Below are 19223 nucleotides of genomic sequence, written 5' to 3'. Positions count from 1 at the left end.
CCCGCCCCGAACTACAGCTCCCGGCGCCCCCTACGGACGGGCGGTGCGTGTGGCGTCACGCCGCTCCGTGCGTGTGGCGTCACGCCGCTCCGTGCTGGGCCGTGCGTGCCGGGGCCGCAGCGGCGGGTCGGCGCCGGGGCCGGGGCCATGCTGGAGGAGGCGGGCGAGGTGCTGGAGTCGGTGCTGAAGGCCTCGTGCCTGCCGCTCAGCTTCCTGCTCTTCGTGCCCGCCGTGCTCCTGCTCCTGGGCCCGCCGCCCGCCGCCGAGGCCGCCCACGAGTTCACGGTGTACCGCATGCAGCAGTACGAGCTGGGCGGGCAGCCCTACGGTGAGGCGGGGCCCGCTCTTCCGCGACGGCCCGGGCGGTGCCGCGGTTACTGGCGGCGGCTGCGCCCGACCCCGGCGGCCCCGCGCAGGGGGGGGCCTGGGGGAGTCCCGGGGGAGGCCGCGGGGCCCGGTCCCGGAGCGGCTGAGCCTCGCTGCGCGGCCGCAGCGTGAGCAGGCAGGCGGCGAGAGGCGGCCGGGGACCCCGCTCGGTCCCCGCAGGCCCCGGTCCGTGGGCCGAGCCCTGCTCTGCTGCAGGTAGCCCGGCTGCAGCCATCTTGTGCGGCCGGGGAACTGGGCCGCGAGCTCCGTTTTCTTCCCTTGCCCGCGGCTCCTCTGTGCCCAGGCTGCTTGCTCTGCGCTCTTCGGCCTCGTCTGTCTCAGCTGCGTCTCGTGGCTCTAGTGCCTCCTGATGTGGGAGTCTTGCTGCAGTTCTTCTCTTGTATTAGCATTGGCCTCCAGTTCTTCTCGTTGCATCCACACTGCCGCTTGTGCAATACCTTTCTTCGAGTCAGAGCCGTGACCTGTTCTGGGAATCTTGGCAGTGCCGTAACTCTCAGCCCCCACCCCCTCATACTTGCTAGCCCAGAATCAAGCGTTTTATCTGAGTCTTCTGCAGACATTTATTCCATATCAAGGCACGCGATCTGTCTGTGAGTGGCTCTTCCGTGCTGGCTGTTCTGTGGCCTAAGTTTCAGACTTATAATAGTTGAGAATTACAGGCATACGTTTATTTTGTGCTCAGTCTCTAGATCTTTCAGGGCTTCATAAGATTAAACGTCAGCAGAAGTTATGAAATGCCAGCCATGCCCGCACGCTTTGTGAATACAACATATTCTACTTCTGAATATCTGAAATTATTTCTGGGTTCTTCCATCACAATATCTCTAACTGTGTCCACATTTTGAAACCTCCGTTATTGAGAACGTCGCTGAGTCACGGTTTGCATTGTTTAGGCATCGTTGTTTGGGGATGATGGAGTAGTTATCCTCATTATGGATTGTTTCTGTGGTCTGGGGGGCCTGTAATTAATACTTATTTGTTTCACAGCGTGGGAGCTCTGTGTGGAGACTTCAGCGTGCCTTACGTCTTTCTCTGTGCGTGGCCCTCACTGATACCATGCAGTGGAAGTACAAGTCTTTTCTTGGTTTAGCTGATTTGACCTTTGATGAGATCAAACTAGTGTTAGAGTCCTGCCGAGCCACATTTAAACCTAGCTGTTAGTAGCTGCCTGCTTTGACATAGGCTGAGATGCCTTCTGGAGCACCTTATCTTACCTTGGCTGTTTGTGACCTCAGTGTGATGAAGTCTTCGACGTCGGTGCCAGGATTGCAGGAGAAGAAAGTGGGTTCAGAGCATTTTAAATTGTAGGGTAGCTTTGAATATCTCTGGTTATACAAGATACTCCTGTGGTCCTCTCTTCCAGAATGCTGGAGCTGCTGGCAAGCCTCTGGTCTGCTTTTCCATCGAGTACCGTACTGTTATGTGGGTGACTCGATACGCTGAAGTTGAGAGCAGGAGATAGTTTGTGATTTTGTCTGTCACAGAGGCATTCTGGTGGATGATCAAGAATAGCCCTTTGGATGGATGTGGGGTAGCTTTGTTGTGTCCTTTCACAGACAGAAAAGACAGGCCAGTTGTCCTTCTTGGACAAAGGGAAGAGATGAACTTAGCTTGCCGCAGGTCCTGGCTGCTCTGGAGTTTGTTGAACTGTGACCAAGACTGTTCTGAGAAGGTGCTAGGCTCAAGCAAAGGGTGTGTGATGAAATCGCTTCCTAAACCTCTCCCTGCTTTCTCTCCACAGGCACCAGGAGCGCAGTGCTTAACACAGAGGCCCGCACAGTAGAAGCGGATGTCCTCAGCCGCCGCTGTGTCATGATGCGGCTGGTGGATTTCTCGTATGAGCAGTACCAGAAGGCTCTTCGCCAGTCAGCTGGTGCTGTGGTGATCATCTTGCCGCGGTCTATTTCTTCTGTCCCACAGGATGTTGTAAGGGTAAAAAAACAAACAAAACAACAACAACAAAAAATGTTCCCTTTCTCTTCTGATTGGAGGTGTATTTGAGGGGGGATGAGGCTTGGATTGCTGCAGGACTGAAAGCTTCTGTTGTAATGCACAACAAATCACGTTCTGACTTTGAAACTGACCTTTCTCTCTGATTTTTTTTCTCTGCTCTCTTGCACGTTTAGCAGATACTAATTTTTTGTCTCGCTTAAATCCTCAGCAATTCATGGAGATAGAGCCAGAAATGCTTGCTATGGAAACCATTGTGCCAGTCTACTTTGCAGTGGAAGACGAAGAGCTGCTGTCTATCTATGAACAAACACGGGCTGCTTCTGCGTCACAGGGATCTGCCTCAGCCGCAGAAGGTGAGTTCTAATAAGTGGGGGGGAAGTTTACAGGAAGACAGTCCTGATCCCACCTCCAAGAGCAGTCTTCTGTGTTGTATGCACCATGGCCCAGCGTTCTGTTGTCTTTATGTTTATTCTGTCTTTGTTAAAGTTCTCTGAGACCTACTGGAATAAAACACAGTATAAGAGTGTCTTACTCTGGAAGTACAGTTGCATGGGAGTGCAACTTCATGCTGTTGCAAGTAAGACAGAAAGCAAGACTCAGGTTAAAAACAAGACTGAAGGTGTTAAGTGACTACAGTTGTGGACAAAAGCTGAAGCTTTTTGTCTGACCACAAGTCACTTTAGTGCTTCCTTGTGTTCCCCACTACAGTATTAGTGGCCTGCTGATCACGATGAGTCTGTTGGAGAAAAGTTTTTGTTTTAGCTGGTTTGAAATATGGGGATTTCAGAACAGAATGAAAATGTAAGGTCACCAGGATCCCACGTCAGTGCATAAACACAAGTGGCAAGTGAGAGGGCTAAAGCGACTTAAAACTAATCTCTCCAGTGCTCGGTTAGCAAGGAAGATAAAGGGATGAAACTTCCCCAGATGTACCTGTCTTTTTTGTTCTAGTTCTGCTGCACACTGCAACTGCCAATGGCTTCCAGATGGTGACCAGTGGGGCTCAGAGCAAAGCCATCAATGACTGGCTTATACCCAGCGTAGAGGTGAGTTCTGGGTAGATTGAAACTGGAGATACTGATGTGACGCCACCTTTATGGGGACCTCATCAGGCGTTTGGACTAATGGGGGAGGTCAGGGGATTCTCCTCCAGTATCTGAAGTATCTCAAAACTGAGACCACTGGAGAGTTGTGCGAGGGGAGATGCTGAGTGACACTGATCTCATTCCTCTGCAGGGAAGGCTGACAGGGCTGGGTGGAGAAGATCTACCCACTGTTGTGATAGTTGCGCACTATGATTCCTTTGGAGTGGCCCCAGTGAGTATTCTTTTTTTCCTGCAGCTCCCTCTTCCTGTCTGTACCTTTTTCCCCTGTGGCATCAGACCCTGTGTCTTTTTTTTGTCTTGGTCTTAAGGACCAGGGGTAGTTCTAAGTGGAGCGTGGTGATGTGTTAAAGGCTATTCTGGAATACAAGAATAAGTGCAGGGTTGCTACTTTGTCTGTGTCCCACTTTGTCCTGCAGTGGCTGTCACACGGTGCTGACTCCAATGGCAGTGGTATTTCAGTGCTGCTGGAACTAGCCAGGCTGTTTTCACGGCTCTACACTTACAGACGAACTCATGCTGGGTAAGCCACTGCCCTCTTCTTGGTTGAATGTATGTAGCTGAGATCAGGTAAAGAAGGGCTTTTTCTCTAGACCCGTAGCAGTCCTTTACTTCCTTCCCTGTTTTGCTTTCTTCCAAGCACAGCAGTTGTTAATGGCTGAGCTCCTTCCTTTGGTTTCTTTAAGGTAGATCTACATAACTGTAGGGGCAAGCGGAGGGAATGATGTGAGAACTAGATTCCATCCTCAAGCACTGGAAACTCCTCTACTTTACCTGTCTTGCCACTACCTTCCTATGTGGCACGTAGGAAACATTTGTTAATGGGCAGTTTGCCTTGGATGTCGGGTGCTAACTGTTGTGATTTCACCCCACCTCCAAGTCTGAGTAAATCGGTTCTGTAGCCATGAAGTGTCGTGTGCTAACACTTTTCCGTCTTCTTTGTTGGGCAGCTATAACTTACTGTTCTTTGCATCTGGAGGTGGCAAGTTTAATTATCAAGGAACCAAGCGATGGCTGGAAGACAATTTGGACCACACTGGTGAGTTAAGGGGCTGGCATTCCAGTATTTTCCCTGGAAAGGCCTCTTAATATCATTGTGATAAGTGTCTCATACGTGAGCCCTCCTCTTAGAATCCTCTTGTGCAGGCCGCCCCTGTGTGTGTGTGTGTCTATGAAACTCCGAGCACAAAGCATAGGCTGAAAGTTTTGGATTTTTCTGTTGCAGATTCCAGCCTGTTGCAGGACAATGTAGCATTTGTTCTCTGCCTTGACACTCTAGGCCGAGGCAATAGCCTTCATCTTCATGTCTCAAAGCCTCCCAAGGAAGGGACCTTACAGCATGCATTTCTGAGAGAACTGGAGCTGGTAATGAAAAGCATGTTGGGCAGATGGGAACTTGGGACTTAACCATGGGGAGCTGCAGCTCTCTGTGATAGAAAGGGAGTAAGACATGATGAAAGAGTGTACCACTGAAATATTTTGTATGTTGTTTCTGGTCACTTGATTTGGAGTGCGAACATCGTCACGCCACAGTGCTGAATGAAGCACGGTAGATCTGCTGCATTTTCTGCTATGCTTCCTTATGGCTTGTGGCTTGCAAAAGCTACCCAGGTGATTTCTGTAGTGACATTAAAACGTTTTTTTAAATGGCATTAGCTGCATCTTGCAGGTCAAGTATATTTACCATTGGTAGCCAAAAAAAAAAAAAGAATTGGGTATAGATGGATTGGACTCTGCAAGATGGGATAGTGCAGTGGGAAGCATGACACCCTTGAATGGCTTGGCCTTTCCCTCAGGTTGTTGCCAGCCAGTTCCCAGAGGTGAAGTTTTCCATGGTGCACAAGAAGATAAACTTGGCTGAGGACATGCTGGCATGGGAACACGAGCGTTTTGCGATCCGACGCTTGCCAGCATTCACCATCTCCCATTTGGAGAGCCACCGGGACAGTCTGCGCAACAGCATCATGGATAGGAGGTTAGAGGCCTTGGGGAAGGCTGCAGTTGAAATCCAGCCCCTAAAAGCAAATTGGCCTTGTGACTGTACAGTTCTGACAGTCACAGGATGGGGGAGAAACCGTTGGGAGTTAGGCTCTGTATTAAGTCTTATGCATGATGCAGTTAGGGTGGTCGCTAGAGGAAGCTGGTCCTATTGACAAGTGCATAATCCCCCCTTTTGCTTTAGGGCACGAGTAGACACTAAGGCACTAACCAGGAATACTAGGATCATTGCTGAGGCTTTGACAAGGGTCATCTACAACTTGACAGACAAGGTAAGAGCTGCCCATCCCGCAGTGCTAGCCAGGCTTGTCCTGCCCAACCAGGCTTGCTGTCACTGGCAGCCTTTTTTCCCTTGCAGGGAGCACCTGCAGATCTGCAGATCTTCACAGATCAGATGGTAAGCACAGCGTGTTTTTGTAACCCGTGGAGAGGAGGGATCAGGAGCCCGGGAGAGTTCTGGTCTCAGCACATGTGACTAACTCCCTTTCTTTGGTGATATTTTTCTGCAGCAGATCCAGCAGGAGCAACTTGAATCAGTGATGGACTGGCTGAGCAGTCAGCCCAGGGCTGCTCAGCTGATTGATAAAGACAGCACCTTTCTCAGCACCTTAGAATATTATATGGGTCGCTACCTGAAAGATGTCAAACAGCATCATGTAAAGGCAGACAAACGGTAAGAAGAGAGGTGAAAAAAAACATCCGGGGCATGCAAACTCACTCCTCCCTCCAATGAGTCTTGACTTTGAGCTGCTGCTTTTCTGACTTCTTGATATATAGCTAGAAGTGATTGCTTCTTTCTGCTCTCCTGTCAGTTTTGGTTCATGCTCTGGTTTGCTAGAGAAAGCTCTTTATCATTCAACACAGTAACAAGCCTCAGCAGTTCCCTCCATCTGAAGAGCTTGTTTCTCCCTGCTTTGGTTCCACCCTTCCCGCTCCGAGTGCTGCTTCTCTGTGCAGGAAAGAACTAAGGTCCCTTAGAAAGCTTTCTTTGCGAAGAGGCAGCTTCCTTCCTGTCTAACCTGCTTCAGTTAAGGCAGTTTCATGAACCCAGCAAGGCATTGTCTGTGTGCCTCTTAAACAATCAGCATGTTCAGAATTTCATCCTTGGGCTTCTACCTCTATAAAAAGAAAAACCTGACAACAAAAATAAGTTCCAAACTGTTAGGCGAGATCATACCACCTGTCTCTGGTTGGATTAACTTACTGGGAGCAGAGGTCTGGGCTGTTCTTACTGCAGCGTCTAGAAATGCAATATGTCCTGAAGAATTTCTGCTTTTCACAGGGACCCTGAGTTTGTTTTCTATGACCAGCTGAAACAGGTGATGAATGCATACAGGTATGGCCCTTGGGCACGTTGGGCTGTGGTCTGTCTCTGTGGCAGTAGCTGTTGTAGCAATTTCATGTGTTCTTTCTTTATTGTAGGGTCAAGCCAGCGATCTTTGACCTCCTCCTGGCTGTCTGTATTGCAGCCTACCTTGGTGTTGCCTATGTTGCAGTGCAGGTAGGAGAAAAGAAGCAGGAAACGAACTTTATTTTCCTCTTAAATCCAATTAGCCACAGTAACTGGGAATCTCTGTGTTTGCTTGGTTCACTGTTATATTCTTGAAACTAGTAGCATCAGTGGTACAGGTCTGCACAAACGTTTTTATAAGCCATCATTTTCTGTACAACCTCAGTTAACTGGCTTTGTTGTAGTAATTCCTTAATTCCTCTTAATTCACTAAGTCCCATTCTGTCCTCACACTGAGAGTGCTCGTAGGTGATGCAAATGAGGAATAGCATTTGTGCATTATTACTGTTTTAAGCCTTCTAGTAAACTTTCAATCCTTGTGTAGAACAGAGCAATTTTTATTAGAACTTAAAAGGACTCATGGCTACTTATTCTCCTTCCGTTTCCAGCATTTTGGTCTCCTTTACAAGATGATACAGAGATTATCCCTTAAAACCAAGCAGCAGTGAAGCAACAAGTCATGATCCTTACAGCAGCACTGAGCCATCGGTGAGCACATCAGGAACCTTCTGCCTTCCACTGAATCCTGCTGTTTCTGTTCCTCTCTCTCCTCTTTACTACTCTAGAGAGGGGAGGAAGGCAGAAAGAAAACGAAATTTCAACTCCTGTGCACCTTTCAGGTGCTTTTCTTCCATTTACTTCCACCATGCCTGTTTTACTTTGCTTTTTTGCAAGGGAGAAGCTCAGAGACTTCAGAAGTTTGTTCGGGTTGTTTAAACGCTGAACAGCTGATGCTGATCAGCTTTTATGAGGGTAGAGCAAAGTCCAGCACCTTCATGGACATACGTGCCGTACAGCCAGCTTGGAAGCTGAAACTACAGAGCAGATGTATTACCTCTGCCCAGCAAACAAGGACTCAGAGCACTTGCTTAAAAGAAAAGAAAATGTGCATATGCAAATTAAAGAGAATACTATTAGTATGTTTTCTTATGGCACCTCTTCATTAAGTTCGCTGCCTGGCTTTAGGAAGGTGTGCTGAGCAAGCAGTATCTCCAGCAAGCATCTTTTTGCATTTTGTTTAGACAGTGCAATAACTCATTCCCTTTTCAGAGGTGCACTGTAAACAGTTTTGACTGTTATAGAGGGAATGAGGAAAGAGTGTTAAAACGGGTTCCTGCAGTAGGGTTCTTACCAGGACATATTGTCCTGCCTCTATTGGAGGATGCATTTTGCTGTGTACTTGATTTCTCTTAAAGTTTGCCCTTGAACAGTTTGCTGCTGCCACCACTCTGTGCTAAACTCTTGCATGGTTTTTAAGAGGTGTTCTACAGTCCCAAATGCTGCAGGACCGTGTTTTGTGGTGTTCCATGTATTTAGTCAAGCTGGTTTTATTAATTGCAAGAGCAGCACAGTTCAATCATTGTTCCTCAGTTTACGCTTCCAGATGGTTCTGGGTTTTGGGCTGTTTTGCTGTCTCCACCTGCATCTCAGGGTCTCATTTCACATTTTTCAGCTCTGTTATTTCTGAAAACACTGTTCCTGGCCTGCATGTATACACAAATTTCCAAAGTGCTTGTTGCTGTCTCCTTTCGTACTCTGCCCCTAGTATGTAAGAAGGGAGGCAGGTCACCTGGCTGTTAGAAAACAAAACAAACGAACAACACACATACACACACACACACACACACACACGCAAGTTTTATGAATGTCATTTTAAAAGTGGCTGTTTTGAGGACTGTAACCATGAGATCCTATCTTGGAACTCACTCTTTTACGTTTATCCTCGGGCAAGCCTTGTTTATAGTTAGCTCTCACCATCCAGAAGCGTTAGCAAGTCTGGTTGTGAGTGCTGTGTGAAGCTGTTGAGGGCCAGGTAACCAGTTGCTCCAGCATTGCCGTCATCTTAAGTTTAAGCTTTTCTTGCATTCCGGTGACTGAGATAAGCAGGATGGTACTTCTTACCAGTTTCTGGTGAGGGGTGGAGATGCTTTCTGGGCAGTGCTGTACTTCGTTTACCCCCAGGTTCTTCTGGAATGTATCAAGAGTTTTGACTACAAGTCCTAGGCTAGCTGTAGTTCTAGAGGGTGGACTGAATGAATACCACTGTCCTGCCACTCAACAAAGTCTTTGAGACCTTTCTTTAGTTTGCTTTCTGCATATGAGAAAGCTGTGACAAGCTATGTCGACTACTTATCTTTTTTTTTCTTTCTTTTAAACAACTGCTTTTATTTAAAGTAGCATTTCTTACGGAGGCCGAAAAGCTCTTGTGGATTTGAATGATGGTGTCACCTTTTTTTTGTACACAAGGAAAATTAAAGCTGTGCATCCTTGTATGCACTACAGCTGCTGTGTGCATGCTCCTTAAAGGTTTCTTTCTTTTTTTTTTTTTTTTTGGCCACTATCCATGTCCCATTGTCTGTAGGGAGGGATGACAAAAGCATGGGTTTCCATCCATCTTTGTTTCTTTTGCTGTAGTCTCTTTGGAGTACCTTTGCCCCATTGCGCATGCTTTCTGCTGATGTGTAGCAACTTGTACTTTAAAGGGTCTTTTCTTCTCACGGAGAGCATGCTACTGTCTGTGGCTCCCTGTAATATCAGCAGGTGGCATGGTATCAAGCACTCCTGAAATATCAGCCCTACAGGAAAACTTGCCTTTTTTCTAGTGTGGGTTTTTTGTGCTTGTTGAAATATGTCTCTCTGCGTGCATGAAGTATTTGTGACGCTCCTCTGCCAAATGAATTTATAATGACTTCAGAAAGTGGTTGCTTGTTCTTGGGTGGCTTGAAGATGAGCTGTGGTTGTGTTCCACTGATTCTTATGCTCTGCACTTAGAGACTGCACATAGTGTGCTCTGGGAAGGTGTAGATCTGGACTGTGTGGGTATAGCACATGCACGGTACAGTGGCTATCTGGAGAACTTCTCTGTAGGTTCTGAATAGCTGGAAGCGGTACCAGAGGCTTCCAGCTGTACTGTATGTTTCTAGCGTGTTACCCTTGGACAGGGTGTGTCCCCTCCAGTCCAGCATATCACTTAACCAAGCTTAATGAAACTCTATTACTTCAATGGAAACAAATAAGAAAGCCAAAATTATTAGCAATCCTGCTTCAGCTTGACTTGATGCACTTTAAAATTTACAAGTAGTGGCAAGAGAGGCAGAACAGGCCCAGAGCATTCTTCCTTGCAGTGGAGACTATCAACCTTCGGTTTTCCAGCTATGTCCTTGGCAGGGCTGTAGCATTAAAGCAAACACTTTATCTCCTTGTGGCTTCAACAGTAAAATAACGCTCCTGATGCAGTGCCAGAAGCCAGTGGCAACTGTGTAAAAGAAAGGTCGACAGAGGTAAATGGAGAAAGTTCATAAACTCCAGGGGCAGCTGGGATAGTGCATTGTTTTCTCATGCACGAGGGTAATTTATCCCATAATCTGATTAGATGTGTTTCATTGTAGTTACCTGACTGCCATAGAAAGTATTTCCTACTACAGATAAGGGTTTATGCTTCTGATCAAAGTGTGCGTATGCTGAAACATTATATACTCAAATCTGAGATAGTCAAATTCCAACTTTATCGTAGCTGGAACAGAGTGCCCATCCTGGGAGTGAACTTAGTTCCAATGTTGCTATGTTTCCTTTGGGAAGTTGACAGAGAAGCGTGTAAATAGCCCCTACTATTCTTCTAGGTTGTAAAAGAACAGGAAAAATGGTGCTGATGCATACTGCAGCACATCCGATTCTTCCTGTTACCACCATGACACACAGAGGCAGAAATGCAGCAGCTGTTCTGGTAAAATAAAGTTCTCCACATTACACAAGAGCTCTGTGTAGCAGATCCTTGCACCCCTATTTTTACCTATCCTTTTATCATGAGTTTCCCAGGCCTGGAAGGAAGAAGCATGAAAGCACGTGCCCGCATATACACAACTAGCTAGCAGTTACCTTTCTAGCCATAAAACAATGTTCTTCACTATCTGTCTGACTTGACCTGTTGTCCTGGTGCTGTCAAAGCCTGTGGTTTGCAGAAATTTGCGTTTCCAACAGGATTTAAGCACTGAAGCTGTTTCATTCTTTCTGTCCGCTTTTCTCCCTGCCACTTGAGGCACTAGGGATTACATGTGAGTAGTTTGGACTCTTGTAATTTATCTCCCAAATCAGAGAGGTTCCCTGCTATGAGATAAGTACTACTGTGCAATACGAATTCCATCCTTGTACTCACAGAGTGCTAAGAGGAAGGACCTTGAAGTCAAAATGGATGTAGGTACCCCACTACCTGTGGCTGGAAGAGTAACTACAATCTATTTTAAACCTTTAAAAGCACAAATACCCCCAAATTATTGTGTGCATTGGGTTTGGGTCATTTTGTTGTTGTTTTGTTTTGTTTCTGTTTTTTAAATCACACTTGCTCATGTTCATAACACAAACCAAAACAGAGCTTCTCCAACACCTCGTGGCCAAGCTTTTACGTGCATTTAAGAGCCATGCGGTTTGACTTACTGATCTGAAATAATGGGGGTGCTACCATGTGTCCCAGTAAATTGGGCCTCTGGGTGTTGAAGTGCGGACTCTTACTTGCTCCCTTTGATTTGCTTAGTTTTCACTTGTAGTTATTGGATAGCAACTTCAAAAGTTGTAGTCTGAAGTTTGCAGCTCAGGAAGAAGTGTTGATTTATCTAGTAATGTTAACTCATTTATCTCTTGTGTGTCCTCAAGAACAAATGTATATCGAGGTGAATATTTAAAAAACTATTAGCAAAGTCAATGCAGTTTATTAACATTCTTTCTGATTATAAATGTAATGGTATTTAAGTATTTTAGCATTTTTCATTTCCTTGTTTGTCCCTTTTTCATTTGGAAAAATAAACCAAGTGCGAGTAGGTTTGATGAACAGATTTGTTGGAGAATGATGTGGTGCTGGAAGCTTAAAAAAGTGGAATGTATATAAAGGGGCGAATATACAGAAAGAGAGAAAATGCATGTGTTCAGAGGCAGGCAGACATCAACCCTGCTATGCTGCCAACAGTAAAATGGTTTGATAGAAAACATTTACAGCGTCCGAGCCAGATTCCAGCACCCTGAAGTGAGCGAATTCCCCTTTACTTGCTGGGTTCTTGCTGATTTGAAGCAATGAAAGTCTACGCGAGGCCGCTTGGCAGTGAGGACGGGCCTGCTCTGGCTGCTCAGGCAGGTGAGCGGGAGGCCGCTGTGCCGCCTGGCGTTACGACGCGACCTTCTGACCACGCACCAATTATTCCTTCAAATTACAAATGTTGCAAGCGATCCGTGCCGTCCGAGAGCAGGGGTGGGGAGCGGCACCTCTGCAGGCCCCGGGCGGGCTCTGCCTGCTGCAGCCCCTCTGCCCCCGGGCCGGGCCCCTCGCTCGCCGCTGGAGCGGGGCTCCCCGGGCCGGGCCCTCCCGGCGGCCCCGGGGCGGTGCCAGGCGGGGCCTGGCCCCTCGAGGGGGCGGGCGGGCGGCTGCGGGCGCCGGGTGCGAGGGGGGCCGGGCCCGGCGCTGCCGGCGGGATGACCGGGGCCGAGGAGCCGGCGGGGCCGAGCGGCCGGGGGCCCGGAGGAGGAGGGGAGGGGGCGAAGGTAACCGCAGCCACCGCCCCGGGGCGCAGGGGGAGCCGCCCGGCCGCCGCTTCACCCCTGGGCCGGGCCCGCTGCGCCCCCCGGGGGCGGCCGTGCCGCTGCTGCGGGGCCGGCCCCAGGCCCGGCGCCCCTCGGGCTGTGGAGGTGCCCGGCGGCCGCGGGGCGCGCTGGTTGCGGGCCTGGACCCGCGGCGCCGCGCGGGGTGAGGGGCTGCGGCTCCTTCGCCGTGGCTGTTGGAGCTGGTGGTCTCTCTTTCTAGAAAAGAAAGAAAGAAATGTCTTCTAAGTCAGAGAAAAGGCCAAAAAGTGAGGCCAGACCTCCAGGGGTGACAGCAAAGCCTCAGGGACAAGACAGCGAAGAAGAGGGCATGTTCCAGGTACGCAGGGCAGAGCCTGGCTCCAGGAACACACCTTCCTTCCCCTCGTACGGGGCTCCCCGTCGTCACCTCCTGTGCTGTAACGGAGCATTTCATAGCTGGGCGGACTTCCTGGGGTGCACCTTGCCTGCCCGCTGTTCCTCCAGCACTCTTCTGGCATTGTGAATGACTCAGCAGCCCTGCGGGCTGCAGAGGAGCTTGTCACGGGGCTGGGCTTAACACTGGTTCTGTACACCTGCAGATTGGGAAGATGCGATATGTCCGAGTGTCCTGCTTCAAGGGGAAGGTCCTCGTGGACATCAGGGAGTTCTATGTGGACAAGGAGGGAGACATGAAGCCAGGGAGGAAAGGTACAGCTACCTTCTTTAGGCGGTGGTTCTGCCTCTGGCTTAGCATTGCCTTCTCAGCATTAGGGAGATCTGTGTGTGCCACGCTGTGGGGCTGGGGTGCTGAGCAAACAGCTGAGAGCGTTTAGAGCTTTCTCAGTCTGCGTGGCAAAAGCTGAAGAAAGCACAAAGCAGGGGTGAGCACAAGTTTCTGGTGAGATCTCGAGGTTGGCAGGACTGCTATGAGGAGCGGTGCTGTCAGCTGCTGTGAAGGACTCCGGTTCCACCTCTGATCAGCAGTCCCTTCTCGGGCTGTTGGCAGGGGCAGAACTGTGTGGTGGAGGAGGGGAGGCTGAAATCACTGCCTCTGCTGCCTACTGGTCCTAGTGACCTACTGCTAGCAGACAAACTTGTCTTTTGGCATTGATGATGCTGAGGACAGAAAGGTGGCATTTTGTAGATTTACCTGTAATCTGATGGCGGAGCTGTGCTTGGCAAGGAGAGCCTCTCAGAAACAAATCCATCCTTCCCCTTCTGCATGGAGGTGGAAATGTTAAGACTCTCCTGGATCCCTGCTGAGACTTCCACGTCACTGGGTTAGGTGTGCCTTTTTCCTAGTAAGATCTTTGATGATGTGATCTAGTGGCACAACTTGGTGGCTCGTTGCAGCAGTGCTACCTGAGCAGCCGATGCAAGCAAAGGGAGCTGCGACAGAGAAAACACATTTTTCTTCAGAGCTCTTTAACTGATGAGTCACTGTTTAGTGTAGGCCTTTTGCTCTGAGAATTTGACAATGACTTGCCAGCTTGCCTCAAAGTTCATGGGCTGCAGACTGTTAGGTCACTCTTCCCTCCTGCCACGTGTGCTGTAGTGCTCAGCAAAGATTCAGATAATGTGGGATTCCTTGAGGAACCTTTTGGTCCTTGCTATTGATTTTTGTGTCAAGGCAGATGAATTTCTTTCAGCTTAGTTTGCTTCATAACCACTAAACTTGTTTTTCCTTACAGAAACTAATTTTCTTCAGAGAAGTTACAACTATAAATTACTCACAAAGAGGGAACTGTTTACACTGTAATAATGAAAGTTGGAAGCAGAGCCATGAAGGCTTTCTGTGTCTTTTGGTGCAGGGAGGGGAAGGAGCATTGTGGGCTCCTTCCAATCTGGAAGAAGCACAGCTGGAAAATAAGACAGAAGATCTGTTAGAACAGAAATCGTGAAGAAATATTCTTCATTTAAGTAATACCTCTGCTGTTTTTTCTCAGGAGTTCTTGGCCCCTGACTTTTATCTAGAGAAACTAATAAAGCTCGGGCCCTAGTTCTTTAATGTACTTCTTAACAGAGCCAAAAGGAACAAGCTGGTAACATCTTGCTGGAACGCACTCAGCAATTCCACCACCATATTTGTTTCCTAAGAGAGATGAAGACCTTATCTCTACTGGATCTAAAAAGAAGCCAGTTCTTCTCTAGTGTTGAAGCTATAGTACCAATTTCTTGTTAGCAGCAGGCTTTCTAAATAGAGCTTGAGCTGGCATTCCCTTTGGGCCGTGGAAAGGATGGCGTCCGAACTGCTGGGTGGAGCAAGACTTTCCTAGAATCCCTTTCCAGCTGATGTCAGTGGGCATTTTTCTAGGGAATAGACTCTAAGGGGCTGTGGGACTCCCTGAAAGGCAACCTGAGCTTATGTTCTCACGTGGTGCTTCTGTGATAGCACTGGGTACTTCTTGATGCGAGTGCTGAAGCACTGACACAACCGCCATGCTCAGAAGGCTGCCTCTGTTTCTGGTCTGGGCCTCTACCTCAGATTCCAGCTTTCCCTTCTGTAGCTAGTCTGAAGGAGCCCGTATGGGGCGCTACTTGATGCTTACCCCTTACCTGCTCTGAAACCTCTCCTTCCTCTATTTCTAGGGATTGCCCTGTCTGCAGAAGAGTGGAACCAGCTGAAGAAAATCATTCCTGATATTGATGCTGCAGTCAAGATATTCTAAGACGAAGAATGTTGGACACCTTCAGTCAGTTTCTTTCCCTTTGAATGCACTGAGAATCCTAGGGCCAAGAATTCCTACCCGGAGCTTTTCCCTTGCCTGGCTGGGGCTTTGTCATTGAGGTGGTGGTAATGCTAAAAAGGCCAGAGACTCTTCTTATCTTCAAGAACTAGCTTGTAATGAGCAGGTGGAACTAGAGCCAGTGCTGTGAAGTAAGACTAAAGCACTTCTGCTCTCAAGCAGCCTTGAGGTCTGTGCTAGTGAGGGAACCATGACTCCAGCCTGGCTTTCCAGGGGTGGATGGCTGGCAGTCTACCCTGTGGAGTGCTTTGACTGCTCCGCGTCTGTTACTGTCTTCCACTTGGTTGGGTGTTGAGTAAGATGGCTTTTGTATACTTCATGTTGGCATCTTCTGTGTTTCTTCCACATGCCGTTTTGGCTATTCCAAGTACTTTCTGTGTTTGTGGGACTTTTTTTTTTTTTTTTGAGTGAAGAAGGGTGTTGTTATACTTCAGCAACTGGTTTGTTTGTAGAGGGTGAATACGCACAATAAATGTGTTTGCATTATAAGGAGGTGAGGTAGTGTTTCACAGGCTGGCAACTTAACTCCTTGTTTCAGGCACCCTTCTTGGTAGGTTGCTATCGTATTTCTCTTTCAAGAGAGTGCTCTTTAGTGTTTATTCTTATGGTATAGTCCCAGTAATCCTGCAGTCAGACGGCAGTCTACTCCAGGCCATGGGAAAGGCAAGCTAGGATGTGAATCATTCAGAGGAGCTTGTAAGTAGGAGGCTTATTAAACAGAGGGGAAATTAAAAGCCTAAGATAGAAAGAGGAAAAATTGCAAGCTATGGGAAGAGTAGAAAGAGGGTGTTTTCTGCTTGAGCTCTGAACGGTTCACACTCTGATATTGGCTGTGGCAAGCATAGCCTTCCTCAGACTTTTCCAGACTTTGCAACAGCTTGCGTCTTCCATCTATTTTAGGTTCTTCCCTTGCCCTGGTTTCCATAGTATCCGAATGCTTCCTGCTCTTAAATATATCCATCTGACACTTGCAACACCTCAGTGAAGTAGGAGGTACTAAGGCCCTTGCTCTGTAGAGGTGCTGGGGCTGCAACAGCTCAGGGTTGGGTGGAAGATGCGGGGTGGAGCTGTGAACTGAAAATAAGCTTTCCTAAATGCTGAACTTGTAACTGCTATAACTTTCGCTAGGGATAGCAAGAGAGCAAAAAAAAATCTTTCCCCATAAAACTGTCTCTTAACTAAATTTTGAAGGGCTTGGTCCTGTAGCTGCGTGGGGGGTGGAAATAGGCAGACTTAATGACTGAGGCATTCCCCTCTGATCCTGCGTTCAGCTAGTCTCTAGCCCAGTGTTGTACTTCTTTGACTCCAGTAGTGAGAGAGCATCAGTGTCGCAAAGGCAGGTTGTTTATGCTGCAAGCTTATTCCTGGGGAGTATCACTGATATAATGCCGTAATACACTCTTCAGAGGCTAAATGTAATGAGAAGATAAAGAACTTAGGAAAAAAAAACAAAAGAGAGAAAAAGGAAAAAGCAGGCTGAGAAAGTAACTTCCCAGTAAGAATGGGACAGTGCTTAGAAAATTACCTGAGAGATAAAGTCCCTAGGTAATGCTAGAAGTATACGAAAAGCTACTGAGCTGAGGAAGGAAAGGGGAGTAGAGGCAAATGGTCTTGTAAATCTGGCAGTCCTCTGGAGTTTAAAGCTCTTGGCTTTTATTAGATGGCTTGCAAAAAGATGCTGCTGCTTCTCACCTCAAATCATCCTAAAATGCGGGGTGTAGGATTGTGGCAGTCCTGACAGTCATTCATCAATGAACTGTCATAAGATCAAGCTTTGCAAGCTCTTGCAAAGGTGTAGGTATGTGGGCAAGACTGCTCATACTGCAGTCAAAGCCCAGTTTCTGCATCCACAGCAGAAATGTTTCACTGGTTGGGTAAGGCTGGTCACGTACTCCTGAAGCACAGGCTGTAGACATGAACCCCAAGATGCGAGGGAGGCTCCATCCTTTTGTCCCAGCCCTGGGGTACCCAGACTAAAGCGTGTGACAAGAACAACCATCTCCATACATGATGGCCACTCCAGGAGTACTACTGAGGGAGAGTGGGGAGTGGAGGGGGAGCGCCGGGTCAAATCATCAGCGCTTAACTGAACTTGATCAGCTCAATTGAATATTATGTGGTTCTAGAGCCAAAGAGTGGCCTTCCCTTAACTGAGAGAGAAGGAAGCTGTTCTATTGCTTTCTAACTGGTTTTCTCTTTAGGAGTTAGGAGAAGCAGTTTGCAAACTACCCCAAGTATTTAACAGGCAACAAGGCTTTTTTAATACATCCTCAAAGGATGGCTGCTCTTGATCAGAAAAATATCTGGAATCTTTGTTCGTTTCTAATCTGCCTGCTGTTAGAGATAAGGCTTGTGGATTTTATGACCAGAAGTTAAGAAATAGTTAATTTTTGGTTTGTCGTAAAGTTAAAATGTTAAAAAGTTAATGTGAGATTCATTGGATATCTGTTACCCCAACCAAAAGTAACCAACAAAGTCTTGGTAAATGAGGATGAAAGGTTATAGCAGTAAGTTGTACTCTTTTGCTTGTCTTTCTCTTATGCTGTCAATCTGTCTGTTTCGGAGCAGTTTTCTCTGCAGAACCTCTTACTCCAGAGCAGAAACCTTCAAGTGACACGAAGGAACCGATATTTGCTTCAGATACCTTATTGTTGCTGGGGTATTTTCTGCCAAGGCATTTTTAACTAGACCTTTGGCCCTACTGCCTAGGGAGCAAATGGGGGAAGGCAGGTTGTTTTGATTGATCCTTGAAAGATCTCTCCCCCTGGGCTGCTGTGAAGATTTTCTGCCTCAAGTGCTGTCTCCTACGTGATGTGGACGTTCAGGGCCACAGCTGGTATTCTCTCCATTCCTCAATGCCTTTAGGGGCTGGAAAGAAAGGACAGGCACTCTTAATGTAATGTGTATTTTGCCATTCCTGTATCCTTTGAGCCCTTCTCAAATTCTGGCCACAGGACTGGGCCTCTACACCTTTTAGCATGAGCTGCTTCTGTCTAAATCCAACGACTGTTATGCCAGCGTGAAGCCAGGAAGGCACAGAGATGCTTAAAGAAAGCAGTTTTTTTTTTTCTTTTTCTCTGGCAAACATCTCTCTGCACACGTGAAACATCCTCAGCACACAATGTGGTTTTTCTTTAAAAGCTTCTTTTTGAAGTATTGTCTCAGGTTTGGGAATAACCTGTTCCTTCATTCCCTGGGAATTATGCCACTGAGCTCTGCCGTGCCCCCTTTCAGCTCTCCCAGCCTTCTTCAGTGACACAAGCAACTTATTTGTCATCTGCAAAGGTGACCTGTTACTTCTCCTTTTCACTCTCTCTTGGTGCTATGACTATCTTTTATCTACCCCTTAATCCTTTTACTGTGCTATATTCTCCATCTGGCTCTGTAAACTCTTTCCAGGTGCTGACTGACAGCTGTTCTCTTTCCCATTTACCAGCAGTATTTTTATGCCTATTTTTCTCTGCTGCAGACAGGGACTATTATAATATGTCTGTTCATGGACTCCAAAAGATACTGGATTCTTTCCCTCTAAATAGACACTTTCTACCTGAGGCGCCAGGTCTCTCATGCCAGAACATGAACCTAGAGCAGCTTGTGCTGGAGCACCTGGCATGAAAAAACAGACTAGGCAAGGAAGGGTACTTGAAAATATGACTTGCTTAGCCACGATCATCCAAGGTAGAGCTTGTTGCTGTTGTGATAAATGTGCCTTGGTTTTACGGTTGTCGTATTTGTTTGCAGCTGTTAAAAATGAGGATGGTTTGACATGTCATAGGCTTCCCAGCTGATGCATCTGTGGCCTCTGAATATATGGCATAACCCTGGCAATGTCTGCAGGAAATATGAACAGGAAGCTTGACCAGTGTGGGGAGGGGAGTTTATTTTTGAGGGTGAATTTTAGGACTGGTGCCACCCTCAAACCCAAGGCAGTTCTACACCAAGAACATGGAGACACCTTGCAGTGACCCCTGGGTTTGGGCC

The 19223-nt window shown here is 47.6% G+C and overlaps 2 protein-coding genes across 3 annotated transcripts; both read left to right on the top strand.

Annotated features, from left to right (window-relative positions):
* Window positions 1–47: 47 nt before the first annotated feature.
* On the top strand, window positions 48–7871 carry NCLN (nicalin). Of its 2 annotated transcripts, XM_080565723.1 has the most exons (16): window positions 59–328; window positions 2129–2319; window positions 2549–2693; window positions 3292–3386; window positions 3577–3657; window positions 3863–3966; window positions 4394–4482; window positions 4669–4808; window positions 5240–5418; window positions 5626–5713; window positions 5800–5838; window positions 5951–6114; window positions 6724–6777; window positions 6864–6942; window positions 7341–7440; window positions 7627–7871. In XM_080565723.1, exons 1-15 carry the CDS (start codon window positions 148–150, stop codon window positions 7398–7400), a joined length of 1689 nt encoding a protein of 562 aa, XP_080421849.1. In that variant the 5' UTR covers window positions 59–147; the 3' UTR covers window positions 7401–7440; window positions 7627–7871. The 2 variants fall into 2 exon arrangements, with proteins under 2 accessions (XP_080421848.1, XP_080421849.1); XM_080565722.1 differs by having other exon boundaries at window positions 48–328; window positions 7341–7871.
* Window positions 7872–12332: 4461 nt separating this feature from the next.
* Window positions 12333–15731, top strand: LOC308181918 (activated RNA polymerase II transcriptional coactivator p15-like). The gene is made up of 4 exons (XM_080565753.1): window positions 12333–12477; window positions 12737–12853; window positions 13095–13203; window positions 15085–15731. The coding sequence occupies exons 1-4, from the start codon at window positions 12409–12411 to the stop codon at window positions 15162–15164; spliced, it is 375 nt and encodes a 124-aa protein (XP_080421879.1). The 5' UTR covers window positions 12333–12408; the 3' UTR covers window positions 15165–15731.
* Window positions 15732–19223: the final 3492 nt, after the last annotated feature.

Source organism: Anser brachyrhynchus, assembly GCF_964034855.1.
Source record: "Anser brachyrhynchus genome assembly, chromosome: 23".
Classification (NCBI taxonomy): Eukaryota; Metazoa; Chordata; class Aves; order Anseriformes; family Anatidae; genus Anser; species Anser brachyrhynchus.
Note: the sequence above shows the minus strand (reverse complement) of the source record. Positions and strands in the feature narration are given on the sequence as shown.